The sequence below is a fragment of the Camelus dromedarius genome, chromosome 27 (assembly GCF_036321535.1).
Source record: "Camelus dromedarius isolate mCamDro1 chromosome 27, mCamDro1.pat, whole genome shotgun sequence".
NCBI classification, from domain to species: Eukaryota; Metazoa; Chordata; class Mammalia; order Artiodactyla; family Camelidae; genus Camelus; species Camelus dromedarius.
Genome location: NC_087462.1, coordinates 26,448,451 through 26,469,651, shown reverse-complemented (window position 1 = coordinate 26,469,651; position 21,201 = coordinate 26,448,451). Strand labels below are relative to the sequence as shown.

The 21,201-nt window shown below is 39.1% G+C and overlaps 1 protein-coding gene across 7 annotated transcripts in view; it reads right to left on the bottom strand.

Annotated features, from left to right (window-relative positions):
* Positions 1-483: 483 nt before the first annotated feature.
* The window catches only part of LOC116151037 (ankyrin repeat domain-containing protein 26-like), a 76,093-nt gene continuing 55,375 nt past the window's right edge, over positions 484-21,201 (bottom strand). For 4 of the 7 annotated variants that reach the window (XM_064480199.1, XM_064480200.1, XM_064480202.1 and 1 more), the window contains 9 exons: positions 20,507-20,690; positions 19,515-19,652; positions 17,568-18,080; positions 15,946-16,098; positions 9,241-9,603; positions 8,458-8,660; positions 6,651-6,882; positions 1,924-1,969; positions 484-766 (listed from right to left, as the gene is read on the bottom strand). In XM_064480199.1, coding sequence (XP_064336269.1) covers positions 726-766; positions 1,924-1,969; positions 6,651-6,882; positions 8,458-8,660; positions 9,241-9,603; positions 15,946-16,098; positions 17,568-18,080; positions 19,515-19,652; positions 20,507-20,690 — 1,873 coding nt within the window. In that variant the 3' untranslated portion in view covers positions 484-725. Of the gene's footprint in view, positions 767-1,923; positions 1,970-6,650; positions 6,883-7,263; positions 7,446-8,457; positions 8,661-9,240; positions 9,604-11,168; positions 11,274-15,945; positions 16,099-17,567; positions 18,081-19,514; positions 19,653-20,506; positions 20,691-21,201 lie in introns of those variants that run through there. The other 3 variants (XM_064480201.1, XR_010378141.1, XM_064480204.1) reach the window with 3 other exon arrangements.

The following is a 21,201-nucleotide window of genomic DNA, read 5'->3' as shown; positions in this document are numbered from 1 at the left end:
AGAAATGACGCCTTAGGAGAATGTACGGGAGAGATGACAGGTTTGTGACAACGTCCGTTTGCGTCTGGTGCTCAGAACTTGTCTCTAATTTTAAGACTGTTTCCAAAAAGTAAGTAAATAAATAAGAGAAAATGAAAAGCCTGAGGCAGATTTCATTTCTCCATGAGGAAACATCTGTGAATCAGTGTTTAAGGTAACATGCAGAAAGTCTGATGGCACCGTAACGATTGTTGGGATCCATCAGAACATTGAAACAGCCACAGCAGATCCAAACACTGTCTAAATCTTTAGGTCTATAGACAGTGATTAACACTGGAAAATTCAAAAAAGCTATCAACACTGCTCAACATCAACGACAAGTTTGGTGGGTGGTTGGGTGCTGTTTAAACAGCTGGCACCCGGGCTCAGTTTGAGTATATAATACTCCAAAGTGCTGGGTTTTATTCCCAAAATCTGCTTAAAAGTCAATGAGATGCAGAAAAATGTGCTTTAAAACACTTCATAAACTTTAATCATGCACATACAGTATAAGGATATTTTCCTTTAATAAACATTGTCAGTATCTTACTTAACGGGAACTAACAAAAATGTTAGGCAAACAGCCCAGCAGGTAAAATGTTTACTATTTATCTTGTAGATCGTACAGTTTTTCTTCAAAATCTCCACATGTACTTGACGTGCTTTTGAAACCAGATCTTCACTTAGACTTGACTCGTCCATCAAGCCTACGAGAGTCCGTAGGACTTAGATTGAAGTTCAGTAGTAGCTGGAAAGAAAACGAAAGAATTAGATTCTTCACTTAAAATACTTCATAGGTAACTAAATGTCAGCTTATTTTTTAAGAAAAGCTGAGACTTTTCTAAGTTTTAAGAAGAATGAAAACTACCTACATACGATTACAACACAAAACACAAGATTACTACTCTAGACTTTGCCCAGGGCTGCACATTGAATTAACTGCTCTTGTGGCTAAGGATCAGAGCGCCTGGTTTTCTCACTTTTCATTCATTTACTCAGCAACCACGTGCTAAGGCACTGTGACAAGCACTGGAACCGCAAGAAGAAGATGACAGAGCCCACCCTGAAAGATCTTGTACCGTAAGCTGGCAAAATAGATGAACAGGCAGTTTCGGTACAGAGACATAAATGCCATGACAGGTATAAAAGAGGGCAGAGTTGGAACACTCAGAAGGGGCGTCCAGGTTTGTGTCAATACTGTCCCCTCTTTGGTGGCCTTGACGTGTCAAGTTGATACCCGAAGGAGGAGGAGAAAGTGTGGGAGGGAGAGGCAAGAAGCAAACACACAGAGCAGAGGCAGGAGGGGCGCCCGCGGAGCTGGACGCAGTCTGCCCAGCCGCTGGAGCACAGGGGCAGGGCAGGGGAGGAAAGAGATACGGCTGAAGGGTTTGGCAAGAGCCAAATCGATGTGGGTGTTTTTCTTCCAAGCTAAGGAATTTGGGATTTTTCCTGAGGGCAAAAAGTTAACCAGTGACAAAGTGAATGACAGGAAATTCATCCACCAGGTGACAGCTACATGAACCGAGATTGCTTGAGTCTGGGTTTTTGGCCTCAGTCACTACCAGAAACTCGAGAAGCTGATGACCTCCATGCTTTCTGAGAACAGGTCCGTGTGCAGGTGACAGGCCCACGGGGACAGCAGGAGAGGAAGGGCACAGCCAGAAATAGAGAACACAGACTTCTTGAGTTTTTTTTAAAGATATGGATCATGATGTATAAATGAGGAATAAGCATATTTATCATTATGAATGAAATTACGCTTTCATATTTTTCATTAGCTACGTGTAAGAAAAAGATTTAACATGGTATCTGTTATTCAAGCAATAGAAAGTGGTGCCATTTACTGTTTACAGTGTATTTCAGAAATCAATGTCTAAATTTAATTCAGAAATGTTGGCAACATACCTTCTTTTAATTCTCTAGAGATACTGTTTATCAGCTTCCTCTGTGTCTGAAATAAGTCAAATATTATTTTTAATGTTTAAGTGAAACAAGAAACACTATCATAGGAATGACAGCTAGCTTATGAAATGTGGCCTTTAAATAATACTTTTAGAGACTTCACTTAACTTGGGGATTGCTTAAATAGAAAAATAATCACATGAATAAAATAAAATAAATTCCTACTTACTTTGATTTTAGATAATAGAGAACACATATCTGTAAGGCTATTTAAATTCCCCTGACGAAGAGCACAGTAAACACTGCCCTGTCGGATACACATAATCTTCAGAGGGCGATGCCCGATCTTATTGGCACAAAGAGTTTCAACAGTTCAAGTCATGTTTCACACTGAATGCATTGCTCTGCGGTTCTTAGAAAAACTGCCCTTTGTAAAAGTTTAGTTTTTTTTAACTTTAATGGATTTTTCCTTAAAATGAGCTTTCCATTCCTGCACTTTTAGAAAACTAACATTTTAAGGTCTGTTCTATGCTAATGTTTTTTAGCACAGAATTGTAGATACATAAAATGAAGAAAGGGGTCCTGTTAATGTCAAGTGAAAATTCTACTGGCAAACAAGTTAAGCAAATGTATTTTGCTCTCTGTAGATGGCTAAAATATTTACGTCAGAAAGTCTGCTTGAAGAAAACAAAAGGAGAGGCTAGCGCCAGTTTTCAAAGTTGGTTTCTCATTCACAACTTCCTAGAGCTAGAAACAAGGAAAACAATACCTAATTCTTTAACTGTAACTTTGTTTCCATTCTAGACACTAGGGCCAACTTTTTGAAACTTGACTTAATTAGTTACGTATTTAATTATGAAATGTGTGGGGACACTTCAAACTACAAGTGTCCCCATCTAGAGTGTTCTTTTAAAAACCTTTCTTATAAAAGTCACCCGCTCACTAAACAGGGTCTAAAATAGTACACCAGACACAATAAACACTGTGGTGATAACAGCGACACGAGAGCCGAGGCTTCTGTAAAAGTTAGGTGCAAAGACAAAATTTGGGGCTACCGTTTGCCAGTATTTTCAGAGACTGTTTTCCGTAACACTGTCTGACAAGAGCACTCTAGAGAGGCCTTATGCCATCAACAACATGACAACAGTGCCAGGCGGGTCCTGTGAAGTGAAAAACACCTAGCAGATGAAGGGAGGAGCCTTGACTGAAATAATTTCATATAACCACTAATAAACACTATGCAAAATGTAGATCACACTTTTACATGAGTTGAATGTAAGATTACTCTTTTCCTCTGCAAAGCTATTTTCCTAAACACGTACTTCTGGGACCTTTATGCTTATTTCTAGGTCCAGATGGTGGAAGTGATCGGAAGTCCAACATTAATAAGAAGGCACCTGCAGTTTTACTTAAACTTTTCCATTTAACAAAAACACAGTAAGGTGAGAAAATTATACACAGGAAGACAATGTATCAGCAAGTTTTAATTCTAATGATTTTTAATTAGGAGGATACTCTCATAACTGGCGGTTTGCAGACTATGTCCCATAGAAATGGAAGGTCCCACTGGGGACACTGCAGGATTGAGGTCAAAACTGAGGTCACAGGCTGGAAGATAATGCTGCCCTCTCTTTCCGAGATCAATCTGATAAAAACAGACTTGCCACACACGTATACACACGTGTTCATTTCCAAAGTGAATATATTTTCAGGTTATTGATACTTTTAAGTTAAAACTTGGTATCATTCTTATTTTAAATGTTATAAAAATAAGTACAATTCCAGAAATGCAATAAAATCAAGTCATTTAACCACTCTGATTCATCATACTGTTGTAAATAGGTTAATGAAGGAAATGACACTTGTCAGTTTGTAACTGTTAAATACATGTATTTTGTTGCAGACCAAAGAAAGGAGAAAGAATTTGTTGATCAAGGAGCTAAAAAATTCACTACAGAGAAAAAAGTGAATGAAAGAAAAAGAACTGGAAGAAGCTAAGTGACTGGCTTTCAGAAGATAACATGCTTCCTCATTTGTCCATTCAGACAAAATGAAATGAGGGCAGGAGGGATTCCACAGAGCAGAGAGTTGATACAAGAAACAAGGTTACTGAACTCTGCCTCTGCCTTATGAGAAGTGAGCTTAACTACTGCGATACTTTGATTAGAATTAAAATTCAGAGTGGATGTGCCCTGCCTTGGAAGCCTACTTTTAAAAGAAACGTGACCAGATTCTGCTGAGATGCAGTGCTGTGTCATGTAAAAAGTTAAAGTCTTAGGAATATTAATCGTTCTAGCTCTGGTGCACTGGTATAATCCCATTTAGAAAAGGGGCTGCTGAACTGAATGGACATTTGAGAAATTTAAAAAGTAGTTAAATGAATCATTAGAAAATGTTTGAAAGTGTCAGTAATACACCAAAAGTCCAAAATCAGTGAGTGTAAAATTTAGTCTTCCTATTTAAAATAGATTTGAAGGACATTTATTAACTATTGTGGCCATGCTTCATGTTAGGCACACCAACACTTAAAAACTCTTGAACAAAAAAAAGTCTTTAAGACAGAGAAATTTTGTCTGTCATAATACTGTCTGGAATCAATTTTTAAGTTTTCAGTTCTCAGAAAAAAAATTCTATGTGCAAGAAAATCTAACAGTGATGTATCTGCTCAGGCTAATTTTAACTTTCTGTATTTTATAGTAATATAATTAAATAACACAATTGAGTAAAACTGTAAAATTGCTTCTGACATGTAGGACAAAACATCCCAGAAATAAACTAGAATGTGAAATCTGAGGGTACAAACTAGCAAAGCAGATATGGGGTCCATCTGCTACCACTACAACAATGTCAAGGGACAAAGCTGTACTTCATGCAGCAGTAAGAGAGGCAATAAACCCAAGTGTTATGAACTGGAAAAAACTTGCTTCGACCACCAGCACGACTAAAATCACAGACGTACAGCAATACTTCTGTCAAGTTAGGAAAAAGTGCGGAGTAAGCTGGAACTTCACAGTAGGAACAGTCCAAAGTGTTTAAGCCTTGCAAATAAAGGAGAATGTTACATTCAATCCCAATGCCATTTTTGACATTTTGCTTTCTAGAACCATAGCTGAAAAGCTGTGGAAGTCTGTTGTTTGGTTAAGCCCCATGCAAAAACCCATCCCTTCCTGTCATTTTAAACAGTATGTGCACAGCTCTCATAGCATTACTTTATGTTTTCCCAGCAGAAATAATTATATCCCTAGCAATTCTAGAAGGCACCTTCTTTCTCTGAGTCTAAGAAACCTGTAAGCAGTAACTGTACAATACCTCCTGTGAGGCGCCCGGTAGTGCTGAGGGAGACGCGTCTCTGCACCCGGACAGAGCGGGGCTTGTTAATCTCCCTGCTAAACCTAGCATGATTCGGCCCCACGGCCCCACAGAAGAACTAGTGTACCTTGGAACTACAACACTGAGTTTAAACTAAATTATTTTCCTGTGGACCTAGAAGTACTAAAACATAGACACCTCTTTCCTCCAAAAACATTAAAGGAAACACCTGTCCTCAGGAGATCTCTCTTGCACTGCTTTTGCACTCACACTCTTTCACCATCATCCTCTAAAGTGACACACTCGTGATTTTTTGGTGACAACTAATGGAAACATTTCGAGTTTGCATCATGCTTAGCCACTGACGGAAGTGTTAAGCATGCATTTTTCTTTTTAACACCACGCAGTCTGGTTTCATGACTCTGAAGTACTTAGACTCAATTTACCCACAACACTGTCTAGGAATCCTGAGCTTTTTTCTTTGATTTATTATGACATGAAGCCAAGTGAGAAAAAGCAGGTTGAGACCTCACTCAACAAGGGCCCGTGCTACCCTTCTCTGCATCAAGATCATGAAAACACCATCAAACCATAAACCCACACGCACCGATTTCAATGGCTATTTTAACGATACACAATGAAAACTGGTTGTAATTTAAAGACTCCCTACCATGGCCACCTCGGTATTCCTGCAGGTGAGGGCAAGACAGAGACATAAGTGAACTTCATTTTAAATATTTAAATATTTGCTTTACTTGACTACATATTAAGAAATGTTCTACAATCGCTCAGTAAGACATTTCATAACAATTAAAATAACAATGCTGTAAGTAAAATAGCAATTAAGAATGTACTCTTACAGAAGAAAATGATAAAAATTTTAAACTTAAAAACAGAACTTAATGTTTTTAGTGTTACAAGTTTATTGAATTCATAAAAAGAATTTACCTTGGATTCCTTTAAATAAAAAACATCCGTATGTGGTTAAGTATCTCGATGCCAATCATTTACTTATGCTTAGGGGTAGAAAAACTGGGGTGCAGCAAAACTTGAAAATGACTATGAACCAATGCCAAACCGAAATCAATCAGAAACTAAGCCAAACATTGGAAAGTGTATCTCTAGTTATTAGGCAATAACACTTAATTTCTAAAGTAGAATTTAAAATGGAGCTTTTTAAGAAATTTAAAATTTTGTCACTTTAGTTGCATTTATTGAATAAAGTTAATGACAGGTATCTCTTGAAAATTACAAGTCCTGGGACTTTAAAAAATAAACTTTGTCTCTTTCATTTGCACAATTAATTATGGCTTTTACTTAGTGTGCGTAAGTCAAATAAAAAACTCAGAATTTCATCAAATTAAAAACAAGAATTATATCAGAAATCTGAAACCCAAGAGAAAGAAGATAACATAACTAACCTTGAACAGAGCGCTCATGCTAGTTGTAGGGTGTGAAAAATTCCGTAAGTTCCTTCTTCGAGTGAGACTCCTTTTGGGCTCCACGCTAGTACTAGAACTTTCAGCAGTACTAGAACTTTCAGCAGAAGGCGGTCTGTCAACAGGCCGTGCGGGAACAGAGCCGAGGAAAGAACTCTTGTGCTGTTTCTCCAGCTGAAGCTCAGTGCTCACTGCTGCCAGCCTCTCATTAGCCCTGCGAGGATCGCAAAGCACAGATTTCATTCATTTCGTTTTTTTCCTAAGTGATGTGTATTTCTAAAGTTGCTATAACAGTAAACAGATTGTCCCATTAAACTGTTTTGACACCAAAAAATACGTCAGCACAGACCTACTGTAAACAATTACAGTTTAAAACTGTCCTAAAGAAGGACGTATGGGCCTTAACTAACAAGTACTTCAAAGTGGGGAGTCAGAGATGGAGACGCCCCCACAGAGGATCCCCGCTGCCTTCTGCACTGGCTGCACCTAGACATACCCTCAGGAAACCAGTTCAGAAATAAAAAATAAACCATCCCTCAAAGCCATTTTCAAGCATTTGCTTTCACCCCCCTTATATACACATTTCACGCATTACCTGGGAGAAATTAAGCATGCGGCACTGAGGAACAGTTTAGAGCCACCACCTCTGGGGGGCAGCAGGCGGCAGAGTCGATGGTGGGAAAGAACAATGACAGTGCCGGGGGCAATTTCAAGTGTCCCCCAATGTCCCAAAGCTCACTTTGTTACTTCGCTTTTACCAGAGGCCTACATCAGCACCTGTTTTCCACAACCAAAAAAAAAAACCTCAAGTGGATTTTCACTGCCATAAAAAAAAAAAGCAAAAAGCCAGGATAGCACTGGGTGCTTGTTTTAGCCCGAGCCATCAGTGGGGCAGTGAGCACCCCGAGCAGCGAGAGGGACCCCACCGAGCTCCTTCCCCGGAACCACACTCAGTGTCCTGGCATCACGCCGCCACGGCTTTGGACTGTGTCTGTGAGCGCCTGTGCTTTATGCATATTTATTTTACGCATCCACCAGCAAGACGTGTCCTAAGGTAACTGCCTCTTTGCTTTACACCGACAACTTTCATAGGAACGCTCTACTTTTGGATTGCGCGGAGACCTGTAGCTCATAACACTGCTACTCAGGCACTGGAGGTGGGACCTGCCCTTTCTGTCTTCCACACACCCCCTCAGGCAGGCCACCATATACTTTTTAGCCACTTTGTGAACCACTATACTGCCCTTCACCCCGATGTGAATTTCTCCGTTCCCCAAGCATGCCTTCACATAGTGGAGACAAACTTAGAAGGATACAGTACTTCGTCTCAGGGTGCCCACGAGCGGTGACACCAAGTATCACAATCAAGAAAGTAAATTCACCAAAAACCAGAATGGGGCCCCTTGGGTTTAAGTTGTACTCTTCCAAAACACAGTTAATTTTAAACTCATTAACATTTCTATTTATGGGAATTCTAACTAGAAATTTTGTGACAATATAGCTGTCTAAATTACAAAGTTTGCAAAACCCCTAGCTTAAAGACTAGACCAGGTTAAATATATGCAAGTATAAAAAATAAAGTCATGTAAAAGCAACAAAAGCCAGGGAGATGCAAACTGCCCTGGACTGACATTTTAAAGAGCTCATTTACTAAACCATTTCCCAAAATTACACTGTCTAGTCAGCTTTCACTTGCTACTCACCTCACGAACCTGGCTCAATAAAAATTATGCCTTAGAGGCAAGTTAATGACCTAAATTATTTTCTATAATTCTACGTTTTGACTTACGAGTTTAGCTGATTTGCCAATGACACTCTATTTTTTAGCTCTTCCAGGTACAGCTGCCTGTATTCTTCCAATTCTTTTTCATTAGAATCAAACTGAAAAGTCTTACTTTTCAGTTCCGTTTCCAGAACTTTAACTCTGTGTTCCATTTGACTTACTGAAGCACGTTTATACTCTCTTAAGTCTTCTTGAGATGCTGCTTGGGCCTACAGTAAATTAAAAGGATACAATTTTAAAAATACTTACAACCTGAGGAATTACAGTATATTTGTTCCCTTTAGTTTTGAGTCAGTGATTCAGAGAGCAATTTTAAGTGTGAAAAAAAAGCTGAGCTTTAAAATACTTATCATCGATGTCAAGTGAATTAAATCTGAATTATGAAGTTAAAGTTGAATCACTCTTATATTAGTACTCATGCAATGTGATAGTTCAAAGAATAATAGGATCAATCTAAACTTTTAAAAATTGAACAATACAACCTAGAAGTAATCCAAGAATGTGGCATAGTATTTACATCACAGTATGTGCTTTTCCTCCTAGTGGTCTTGACTTACACCAATTGGTCTTAAAAATGATTGTCTAGTGAGAGTTGTTCTGAAAGATCAATTTAGTGATAGTAATGATGGAAACTGAATTATTTAAAGGGAGTAACAAATGCGGCCTTCCTTCCAGAAATCCACAAAACAAACTGCTATATGGGAAGTAGAGGAAACACGTAAAATGTACACATCCGAACTGTCATTCTCAGCGAAGTGAGTTAGAGCACGCTACAGATCAATGCTTCACCTGTAAAAACTGGCTGATTTCTTTCAATTTTTCTGCAATATGCTGCCTTGCTTCTTCTTCAGTCTCCTGTCTGTACTGCATGACTTGACTGAGTTCTTTCAGTATTTCCACTACATCCCATCTTGCTCGCTCCTCAGTCTCCCGTTTGTACTGCTCCACTGGACTGCGTCCCACTGCGTTCATTTCCAGGTGACGCCTGAGGTGCACTACTTCTTCTTCCAACTGCTTTTTCTCCTCCTCCAGTGTGTCAGATTTCTTTTGCAATTCTTTCATAAATAACTCCTTTAGAAAGCGTTGAGTTTCTGCACTCAGATGGAGAAGTACTGAAGATGCAGATTTCACTTTTGCTGGAAGATCAGCATTCTGCATGAAGAAGGTAAAATTGTTTGGTAATGAGGTTAGCAGACTGAGAACAGCCTAACTCTAACCCAGCATCAAAGGTTGAAATAAATTCAGTTACAATAAAATGGTATCTGCCTTGTGGAATGGAGAAACTCAGATTACTCAGAAAATCAAGAAAAAAGTTCAAACCACCAAGAGTCACAAAAATATACTGTTTACTGTCATCACCTTTGTTATACATTTGTACTTGAGTTCACACTCTTTTCTGTAATTGTTTCATGTCTTTCCTACATAAAATGACTATAAGGCACCTCTTAGTAGAAAGTCTCTTACCCCTTCCTCCCCCAAGTCTTAACTCTCCATGCTTTTTAAAGTTTTAGGGAGATCATACTGAGTTACTTAGGGCTGAATAAATGCCTCCCAAAACAAGACTTTGAAAAAAAGACTGCAACTAATACGTCTTGCAAATATGGGTTCTAATGCCATAAGCCTTTCTCTGAACCACAAATATTTTATGCTTGTTTGAATTGCATTCCAAGGAGCAATGAATGATTCACAGAGTTAAGGAGAAATCCATCTCCTAGTGTAGTGGTTTAGTAAGGTGATCCATGTATTTTTCTAAACAAATAAACAAAAAAGTCTTAATTCTTGTAATCCTTTGTGGCTCTCCACAAAACAAGAGAACATACTCAACAAAAACAAACAGAAAAACTTGCTGGAATTTCAGTGACACTGACTTGGGAAGAACTACTTTCCTTCAGATAGAAGGATTATTTGGTAAGACAAGATAGGCGGAGGTGGTGGTTGTAAAACATCTCTACAAATTCCTTGACACTTCCCCTGTGAAATTCCCTCCCCTGAAGTATGTACTGGCCTCAGTCAACTGGTTTCTAGGGGACAGAATGTGGGGACACTGCTGTGTGATTTCTAAGGCTAAATGGCTTCTGACTTTCACTCCATAGGGACGCTCACCCTTAGAACCCAGCCACCACGTTGTGAAGCCCAGGCCACCTACTGAGTCTTTGTACACGCAGCTGTCCCAGCTGATGACCCCAGGGGATGTCCTTAACCAAAGCCAGCTCCAACTTCCAGATATGAGCATGAACAAGCCTTTAGATTATTCTAGTGCCCGCTTGATGCCAAGTGGAGAAGAAACAAGCTGGCTCCACTGAGCCTTGTCTAAACACAGACTTGTGAACCAAGCAAATGCTGTTTTGAGTCACCAGGTTTTGAGGCAGTTTATTATATAAATCATTAGCAATAAATAACTGGCACAGATATTAAAAATGGGGCACAGCCATTAAAAAAGAACCCAAAATGTGGGGATGCCTTTGAACCTGGAGGTAGGTGAAACCTGAACAGATGTAGAGAAGACTAAGAGTGAAAATCCAAAGTGTCCACGAGGCTGTTAGTGGAAGCCTGAGGGCCCTTGAAGGGCTGAGAGTGACGGCTTCTAGGCCAGGGAAGAAAATGACGCTAAAACCGGAGGAAACGGGACTCTTGCTACCGAACAGCTGGAAGTAAAATTGATGAGAGAGATATGCCAAAACATACAGGTTATTAAATATAAAGGAACCAGGACTCACCGGGTTCAAATATCTGTCTCCCATTTAAAGCATCTCCACATGCCCAATTGTCACATAATCGGTAAGCAGAGAAATGGCTTCCGGGCTAACATCAAATCTAGGGTGCTGCCAGGAAAACAGACTAAAGATGAAGCCAAGACTTTGTTAAGACCTTGAAAAGATTTAAGGTGCTGCCTCAAATTCCTTTAAAGATCTTAAAAGCATAAGAATTTCAAAGGCATGGTCCCACAACAGCTTCACAGGAAGCCCAAGGTGAAGAGTTTATCTCAAAAAGACGTGAGAGTAGCTTTTCCAATGGCATCAACCCAATAAAATTCACAGGAAACTCAAAGTTTTGAAGAACTGTGGTACCAAAAACACTGCTTGCCAGCTTGGACTGAAAGAGACAAAGACAGTGCAAAACAGGAAGAGGCCTTTGGGTTTTTCTTAGATGGTCTACAAGGAGGCAGCTGGCTTGAGAGAACTACTCAGCTGCAAACACGGGTCACTGCTCATGAAAGGGACAGAACAAAGAGCTCAGAGAGGGCAGTGAAGGAGAACCCCTCCCAGGGTTAGGACTAAGTCCTAATCAAAGAGCCGGCAGCATCAGGCTGCACTTCAGAACTGCTGCGGACCAGTGTGCCTCCCATCTTCCATCTGTGAGTGAGTCCTTAGCAGTTCAGCAGAATGTTTGGTGTGTGATGGTAAGTAACCCGTGTCTCCTTATCCTCAAGCCCCAGCACTGAGAGGAGTGTACCCAAGGGGCTGTACTCCAGAAACCATGCCCAGGAACCTCAGCCCCACCTGGACCTGGTGAAGATGGGAAAGTAAGACCTTGGGCTGGAGCCTGAGCCTAACACCACAGCGACCGAGACCTGCTCAGGGACTGAGTGGGGATAAGTGGATTTCTCGTATGGAAGCAGTAAGAAAACATTGTGGCTAGTGAGTAGATTATGCTTGTTTTTGAATGTCTCCATAAATTTTCAACATTAATTCCATAAAAAAGGTAGACTATGGGCCAACCTTAAGTGCCCTGCTCCTAAAGAACAGGAAACGGTGAGAGGGGCACCGAGTGAACTGCAGGGCAGGTTTGAAAAGGCAGTTCAGCTTCTGCCTCGCTCTTAACCCTGGAACCCAGTCTCAGGTGGGCACGCTCAGGCCACAGAGACAGCTTAGGTGTTCCAGGGGAGGTGGTCCACCTGCCCGCCCCACCAAAGCCACAGTCCACCGCCAACATCAACCATCAGACATCAATGGATGAAACTTCGAGTGATTCCAGCCGCCCGCCTTCGAGCTGCCCCACCTGAAGCCGAGAGGAATAGAGGCCAGCTGTCTTGGCCACACTATTCCTAAGTGTAGGTTGTGAACAGAATAAATGCTTATTTAAAGCCACTGAACTTTGGGGAGCTTGTTAGGCAAAAACAGATAAACAGAAAAGTGGATGAAAAACGATTGTAAGAAATGTAACTTGAGTATAGTAGAAATTGGTCTCCTATAAACTGGAATGTAACAAACGCTGAGATTAACTTATCAATGACAAAGTGCTGATGAGAAGCAGATAAAGAAAGACCTCAGAACTAGTGAGAAGGAAGGTACTTCGGAGTTCCCTCCAATTACAGTTTCTTACACATAGGCATGTATTTCACAATTTCCCCTCGACTTTGAGGATAAGGAAGACTGGTAAGCAAGGGGACACAGGATTTGAAGTCTAATAATTGAAAAACAACTAGAAATAGTCAGTTTACCAAAATCAGCCTTTTTACCTCATTTCAATTGACTGAAATTCTAAGAGACAGGCAGCTTTGAGAACTTATTAATCTAGCACTCACTCTACATTTCCCTTTCCTCAGAGAGAAAATAAAATATTATGGAACCATAAATGTAGTGTCCTTTGGCAGTATTTAAATTAAATACAATTTTTCCTTTACCTTACTTCAAAGCTTGTTGGTAAGGGAAGGTAAGACTGTCTCACCTTTATGTTGTAGCACAATGCTTCTCCATATCACACAGATTGGCTTTGAGCTTTTGAAATTCAAATTACTAATCTGTTACCTGTTTCTGATAAACTGATTGAATATTATCTAACTTGTAACAGCTACTGTACTCTTGAAAAATTTTCCTTGCATGGGATGAAATATTTATTTCATTAATTATGCATAAAGCTATAGAATACAGCTAGGCATCTCTCTTTTTAAGTAAAAGGAGGTAGACACAGGGAGCTGAGAATGCAGGATCTACACCAAGGACAAGATCGGCACCAGTATTACACACAGGAACCAGGCCAAAAGAGGACTTCATGGTGAACCGCGAGATGATGGATTAGAGAGGCTTCCAAAGAGGAAGGTTGAATTAATCTTCTCCAGGCTTAATCTCTTTCCTCTAGATAGTGAAATCTATGGATGAGTCTATGAATTATAATGAGTGCAACATAATGAAGTATATTGCAGACCGAGTCAGCAGATCCCGTGACCATGATTTGATGGAAACGAGTGAAGTGGGAGGCATTGGGCGAGAAACTAAAGGATCTCAATGGGGGGGGAAGGATGGACTTTATCTTTGCAAGCCTACTTTCTCTCATGTCACAGAGTCAGCAAGGCATAAGCTGGCCACAGGCCCCTTCAGGAAGCAGCAGATCTCCACAGAAGTAGAGTTACAGACATTCCACGACACTGACTTTTTATTACTATGTAAAACAACTGGTAATATGCAAGATGACTCGGAAAGAGTTCTCATAACATCTGACTTGGTACTGGCATAGGACAGACATAGATCAATGCATCACCACTGAGAACCTAAAAGAAACCCTCACATTTACGGTCAATTGATTTTCAATACGAGTGTCAAATAACTGAATGGGACAATAATAGTCTTTTTAACAAGTGGTACTGGGACAACTGGATATCCACAGGCCAAAGATCAAAATTCGACCTCTACCTCATACAATACATATAAAACTAACTCAAAATGAAAGAGCTGAAACTACAAAATTCTTAGAAGAAAACACAGGTGTGTGTGTCTTCATGACTGGATCTGGCACTTGTTTCTTAGGTAGGACAGTAAAAGACAGAAATAGATTAACTGAGCTTCATCAATGTTAAAAACTTCTGCTCTTGAAAAGACACCATCAAGAAGGTAAGAAGGCAAGCTTCAGAACAGGAGAAAATACTTGAAAATCCTATATCTGATCAAAGACTTACACCCAGGATACAAAAAGAACTCTTACAATTCAATCATAAAAAGACAATCCAATTTTAAAATGGGCAAAAACCTGGACAGGCAGGTCTTCAAAGAAGATACACAAATGGGTAAGCACATGAAAAGACCCCCAACATTCTCAGTCATCAGAAAAATGCAAATCAAAACCACAATGAGATGCCAGTTCACACCCACCAGGAGAGCTAATGACCAGTGTTGACAGGGATGCATAGAAACTGGGAGAATTACACACTCTGGATAAAAATGTTAAATGGTGCAGCCACCCTGGGAAACAGTATGGCAGTTCCTCAAAAGGTTACACACAGTTACCATATGACCCATACGACAGCATTTCCACCCTTAAGTCTATTCCCCAAAGAAATGAAAACATGTTTACGCCAAAACTTGGATGGAAATGTTCACAGCAGCATTATTAGCAAGAGCCAAAAAGCAGAGGCAACCCAAAGGCCCATCAACTGATGGATGGATAAACGGTTTAGCCCCACAACCGAGCAATGTTCAACAATAAACGGAAATGGAAATACTGACAAGCGCTGTAACGTGGATGAACCTTGAAGATGTTTTGTCTAATGAAAAAAGCTGATCATGAAGGACCACACAGCATGTGATTCCACTCATGTGAAACACCCAGAACAGGCACATCTATAGAGACAGAAGTCAGACTGGTGGTTGCCTGGGGCTGAGGGGGGCGGGGGGCTGGAGGTGATGGCCAAGGGATGCAGGCTTTCTTTTCGGGGTGATGGGAATGTTCTAAAATTGACTGTGGGGACAGCTGCACATCTCTGGATACACCAGGAGATACTAACTATGCATCCTAAATGAGTGACTTATACGATATGTGAATTTATTTGTTTTGGTGGAGGGAAGCAATTAGGTTTTACTTATTTATTTTTAGAGGAGGTACAGGGGATTGAACCCAGGACCTTGTGTATGCTAAGCATGCACTCTACCACTTGAGTTATGCAATCCCCCCTATAATATGTGAATTATATCTCAATAAAGTTAAAAAAAAATCCAAAGGCAGGATCTAGACAATTTTCTTAATTCTCTATTTTCGGTGTACAGACATGGTCTGAACTTCTCCATGCTTTGACAACATACGTAAAATGAAGAGAAAATGAAGGCAATGCCTAACTTCAACTGGTTTTTATAATGACCTTTCTGCACAAGTTACTCTGAAATCCATGAAATGAATACACACAGATTCTATACCCATTCACAAAAGTGAAGAAGAGACATGACAATTTTCTGGAACATGCCATGAAACATTGTCCTCTGATTTTATCTAGCTGGCCTCATTGTGGTGAGAGATCACTAAAAAATACTGTTTAATAGGAAAAAAAAGTTAACTTCTGTGGGGAAAGATGTGTAATTTTCAACTTCTCTAAGAGTAAATATTGTAAGAAAAAATATATAAAGAAATGGTAGGATGAAAGTCAAAGTTTAAGAAACAACTGCATTATAAAGATAATAACAGTGTAATTACAATGAAGATACAAAAGAAAGCTGTCCCTGAAAAGCTAGTGTCCTGCAACACTCTGCACTGCACACTCACGGCCGACGTGCTGAATTTCACACGTACTGGGTTTGCAGTTTCACGTGATTTCCTCTCTGACTCCTGTGTCTCAGCTTCTACATCAGTCTGATGATGTGCCGTCACCTCCAGGGAAGCTTCCAACATGGACGCTTTCTTTCGGGTGTCAGTCAGCTCTTGCTGAAGCTGTCTCATACAGGCCTAAAAAGATAACTCTGTTACTGATTTTTAAGTCACCTTATCATAAAACTACATTAATAATATGTAACTCCAACATATGGACTTTGAGAAATATCCCCACAGACATCAATTCACCTTCTTTTCCTCATAGGTACACATTCCTGTTTATTGAACTTCATTTAAGACACAGAAGGCATGACCCTCCTGCCTTACCGACAGTAAGTTAACTTAGACAATGGATGCAGCCCCACCAGCCATTCCCTGCCCCTCCCAGGAAATGGCCAAGCTTTACCCCCACTGAAGTCTCAAACAGAAAGGGGCGTGTAGGTGGGATGAGTGGTGGTTAAGTTCCACACTGTGGAACATTCTCCCTCTTTCTCATTAGAGGCTTAAGTTCAGAGTTCTTCACATATTCAATCTGGTGTTTAAATCCTTCCAATAGACTCCTATCTCACAATAAAAACGAGGTTATTCCAATGGCCTTTGGGGACCTGAGACAACCTGGCCTCCCCTGCCTCCTGGACTGCAGCTCCTACGGCTCCCCCCACCCCTCCCACTCACTCCCTTCCTGCCACTCAGGACTCTGGCTGCTCCTCCTCAGTCTGAAAATGGGACCCCAATGCCAAACTCGTACATCACAGAGCGCTCCAGTTCCTCTGTACTGGACAAACTTAGATCCAAATGACAGTAACTGAGCCTTGAAATGAGAATTGTGAGCAAATTATTTGAAAAAATATTCAAAGTAAATTGTAAATAGAACAGAGGAGACTAAGTCAAACACAGTTTTGCTAAAATTTACATGTGTCCCAAATTATGACTGAATGAAAAGTAGATGCCTTTAAGGAGTGGCGAGGTCATAACAATACATGACTTGAGATGGAAATATTTCTAAATTTAATTCCAATTGACATGAATAAAAATAAAATTATATCAACTAAAAATACATGAAAAGCTACTGAACGAAAAGTACTGCAAGATACAGCATTTACACATCAGTTCATCTGGGAAATCTGGATTTGACTGTCCAGGTAATCCACACAATTGAATCTTTTCTCTCTCTCTCTCTTTTTTCTTTTACTTTTTTTTGTTCACACAACTGAATCTTAATTTCAAAATACTCATTTTAGGTCTGAGCATTTCATTTATCTGCTTCATCATGATACTAAAATGTGGTGACAGGAAGATTAAAATCATTTGGGCACTGTAAGAGTAAATTACTAAGACCTGCCTGTATCTGTCAACAACTTATAGCTAGCTTAGTCTCCTAGAATTTCAGGTGACACGGCATCTTTACTCAAAGTAAAGCACCTCTCAGGTCTAATTTTTGTTCGCTGGATACAAGATATGCTTTTAGGCTGCTTTACAGTGTATATATTTATAGCCCACACATTTTTTATGTTCAACTAGTTTCAACATTCAGCTTTCATCAGATACTACTTTGAATTTTCTTTGAGGAAGTCTGAAAATTAGTTCCCTTTCTGGGTACTTACTTCCATTTCTGCTCTGTCCGTTTCATACTGATACAGTCTGTCCTTTAAACATTTGGATTCATCAATTAATTCCTTGTTTCCTTCCTCCAGCATCAGAACTCGTCTGCTCATGGCTTCAAGTTTTCCCATGTGATCCGGAAACAGCTCTGGGATATTAAGTATTGTCTTTTCACTTCTGGCTTCATTTTGAGCAACTTCCAGTTGCTGTCGAAGCAACATGTTTTCACTTTGTAGTTTACATATTGTCTCCTTCAGGAATGCCTGCTTTCCAATGTATTTGTTGACTTCCCCTTGTTTGCTTTGAGACAAGGCTTCAGTTTCCTTGTTTGAACACTGGGCTTGGCCTCGGTCTCTATGCACACACTCTAATACCAACGTCGTTGGTCTAAGAGCATCTCTCCTGGGATGGAGCTCAATTTCTGGGCCACGGAATTGACTTTCAGCTTCAGGAAGTTGCTGAGGAAGCACCTCGCTGCTATCTTTTGGGTCAGACAGCTCAAAATCCATTGTGTCCTGTAAGTGAAACCCCTCATCTCTTACTCTTTGAACTGTACTCAACACACTGACATATCATAATTTCCTTTCAAGTGAAAGACTAATCTCTTAAGTTTATGCAACAGAAAGTTTGCAATAACTGGGTATCCAACTGGGAAAACTTAAGGTGGATACAAATCTCAAACTTTGAACAAGCAGAAATCCCCAAAAGTTCAAACATTTAATTAAAGACAGTGAATCCATGAAAGTAAAAAAGAAACCACAAAAGGATGTTTAAGAAGCTCAGAATCAGAAAGGCCCTTCTTTCTTTGAAATACAACAAACCCAGAAGGCTTAATAGAAAATGAATAAATCTGACTACACTTAAAAATTATACCTGACATCTAACCTTTACAGCTACCCCCAAAGTAAGAGCCTTAGCTCTGTATATATTTGGACAGGTTAAATTTCCAAAAAATTTTCTTCCTGAGAATATTCCATAAATATTCTCTCTAACATTTTTAGAGTGAGTTATAAGAATGACATCTACGGATAAATGATAAATCTAAGCACTGTACTAAGCATGTCTACAAACATCAGTTAACTCATTTAGCTGTGACAAATCTGGAATAAAGGGTTAAAAACACAAGCAAGCTGCAGGGTTTTCCCCGGGGCTTCTGAGTCTACGACTCTTACACCAAACCAAAGCTACTTCTCTAGGATAAATACATAAACACAAGAGAACCCTTCTACTTCCCTAATGGTGAACACACTAAAGGTAAAGGTCAAATTTACAGAGCTCTTCTTAGAAAATCAGGAGACTATTTGCTTCTGCAATAATTGTTTTTCTTCTTCATGGTGTTTATAACAGTAATGGATGTAAAATAGCAGGGAAATACAGTGAAATGTTTAATTAAAAATAAAATACTGATCAATTATCACTAAGTATAGATTGCGGCATATCTATCACTATATTCGAAAGCTCCCTGTACTGAAATCGGATACCACATGGAGCAGAGCGTTACTTTTTATCACACGTAGGAGAATGACACCCAAACTACGGTTTCTGAACTGGCTATACTTTTTCCTCCTTACCATCAGTGGAAATGATAAAGTAACCTCTCCAATCGTCTATCAAAGGAGTGAGATCACTGCCAGAAACTAGAATGCCTGCCGTTAGTAGCAACAGTTTTGAGATAATGGAGAGTTCATCGATTCCTATGGGAAATATGAACAGCCTCTCCTTGGATGAGGCCATTGTGAATGTCACTACGTCACTGTTGCCGGCAAGTGGATTTGAATTCAAAGTATTGCTTTATCCAATGGACCAGAAATGAACCCCCCAGAAAATATATTTACATATATAGGCTTTTAAAACCCTCTATACTTTCTGTACCTACAGTATTGGTTTTTAAACTATGTAAGTATACCAATTCATACACACACATGTTTGAAGATGACTAAAGAAAATACCTTAGCATTCATTTTCTTATTAGCCTTTTCTGCCTCCTTTTGTTGGGAAAGATGATGGGCCAGGATTTCATCTTGTATTACTCTGGCATTCTGCTCTCGAGAAAGTTGTCTCTGAGCGTCATTTTGCTCTTCTAAAACCTGGAGACGTATTTCATTAGGTTTTGGGTTTTATACCATGAAAAAAAGTCAAAAAAAGCTTAGGAGGGGAATCTTTAAAAAAATTTTTTTTTAAAACTGTTAAAAAGAAGTAGCCTTTTTAAGCACTGGGATCTTTAACGCACATAAATAACTCAAATTCTAATATATATGACAGCTAAATTTATCACAGAGCAAAAACACAAGGGATGTAGTATCATGAAAGAAAAAGGTTTTTTTTTTTTTTAACATTTTAAATTGTTATAGTCATTTTACAACGTTGTGTCAAATTCCAGTGTAGAGCACAATTTTTCAGTTGTACATGAACATATATATATCCATTGTGACTTTTTTGTCGTGAGCTACCATAAGATCTTGTATATATTTCCCTGTGCTATACAGTATAATCTTGTTTATCTATTCTGCATATGCCTGTCAGTATCTAGAAATTTTGAAATCCCAGTGAAAGAAAATTTCTTTATAAGGCATTTAACCAATTCTATCACAGTCACAAGGCAATTTAGCCTGGATTTTAACTTCAAGAAGCCAAAATTAACACACGGATTTGAATTAGACTTGTTACTTTGTTGAATGGACCAAAACCGTCAATCCTTATGTTAATGATTAAGCTCAATTTAACTTCCATTCCTTCATTCAGAAAAGACACAGAGCATCTATTAGATGCCAAGAACACCAAGAAATTAGTAAGTTAAGCTCTAAATGTCATAGTTCATATTCAGGATGAGATAACTTTTATTTGTTTTAAATGAAAATATAGATTAATTCAAAAGAATATTATAAATAATATTGACGTAACAGTGTTAGAGCTATGAAATTTTCACGTAAGACTAATTTACCTGATTTGGTTTATTCCTTATGCTCTTCAGTTTGCATTCTACTGCTCGGGCAGTGCTTTCAAGTCGTTGTTTCAGGTAAACTTGCTCATTGTATTGTTTCTCTTTTCTTTTCAAGTCATCCTTAGTGTTTTCATATAATGTATAAGCATTTTTCTTCTTCTTTGTTTCTTGTTCTAACGTGAATCTGCAGTGAAATATGCTTACCTTAAAATTTATTTTGTTAGAAAATAAAAAGTTCATTTTATGATCTGGTTCTTCACATGCTGATTTATTACCCTAATGGAATTTCTATCTTCTCAATTATTTTTTCATTTCTAAGTCTCACATTTTAAATTCCTCACATCAATCTCTTCATAGACATATATCTATAGATATAGATATAGATATAGATATAGATATAGTTTCAGTCAAGAGTAACTCTCGACAATAGTGTAGGAAAATTTTGCAATTATTCAGTAAGGTTTGAATTAAAAATTACCCTTTTTTCCCCCACATAGTCATAAATTACTCCTTCATTAGGACAGAGAATTTAGTTACTAATGAAAAGAGAAGTTGCTATTTAGAAACAGGTTTATAAGTTCATGAGAGATAAAATTTCAACTTCATGAAGTATTACAGGGACTCCTAAATGACCTCCAGAGGAAGGTAACATCCGCAGATGTCTTTTCCAGAACACAGACCCGCTAATTAGCATA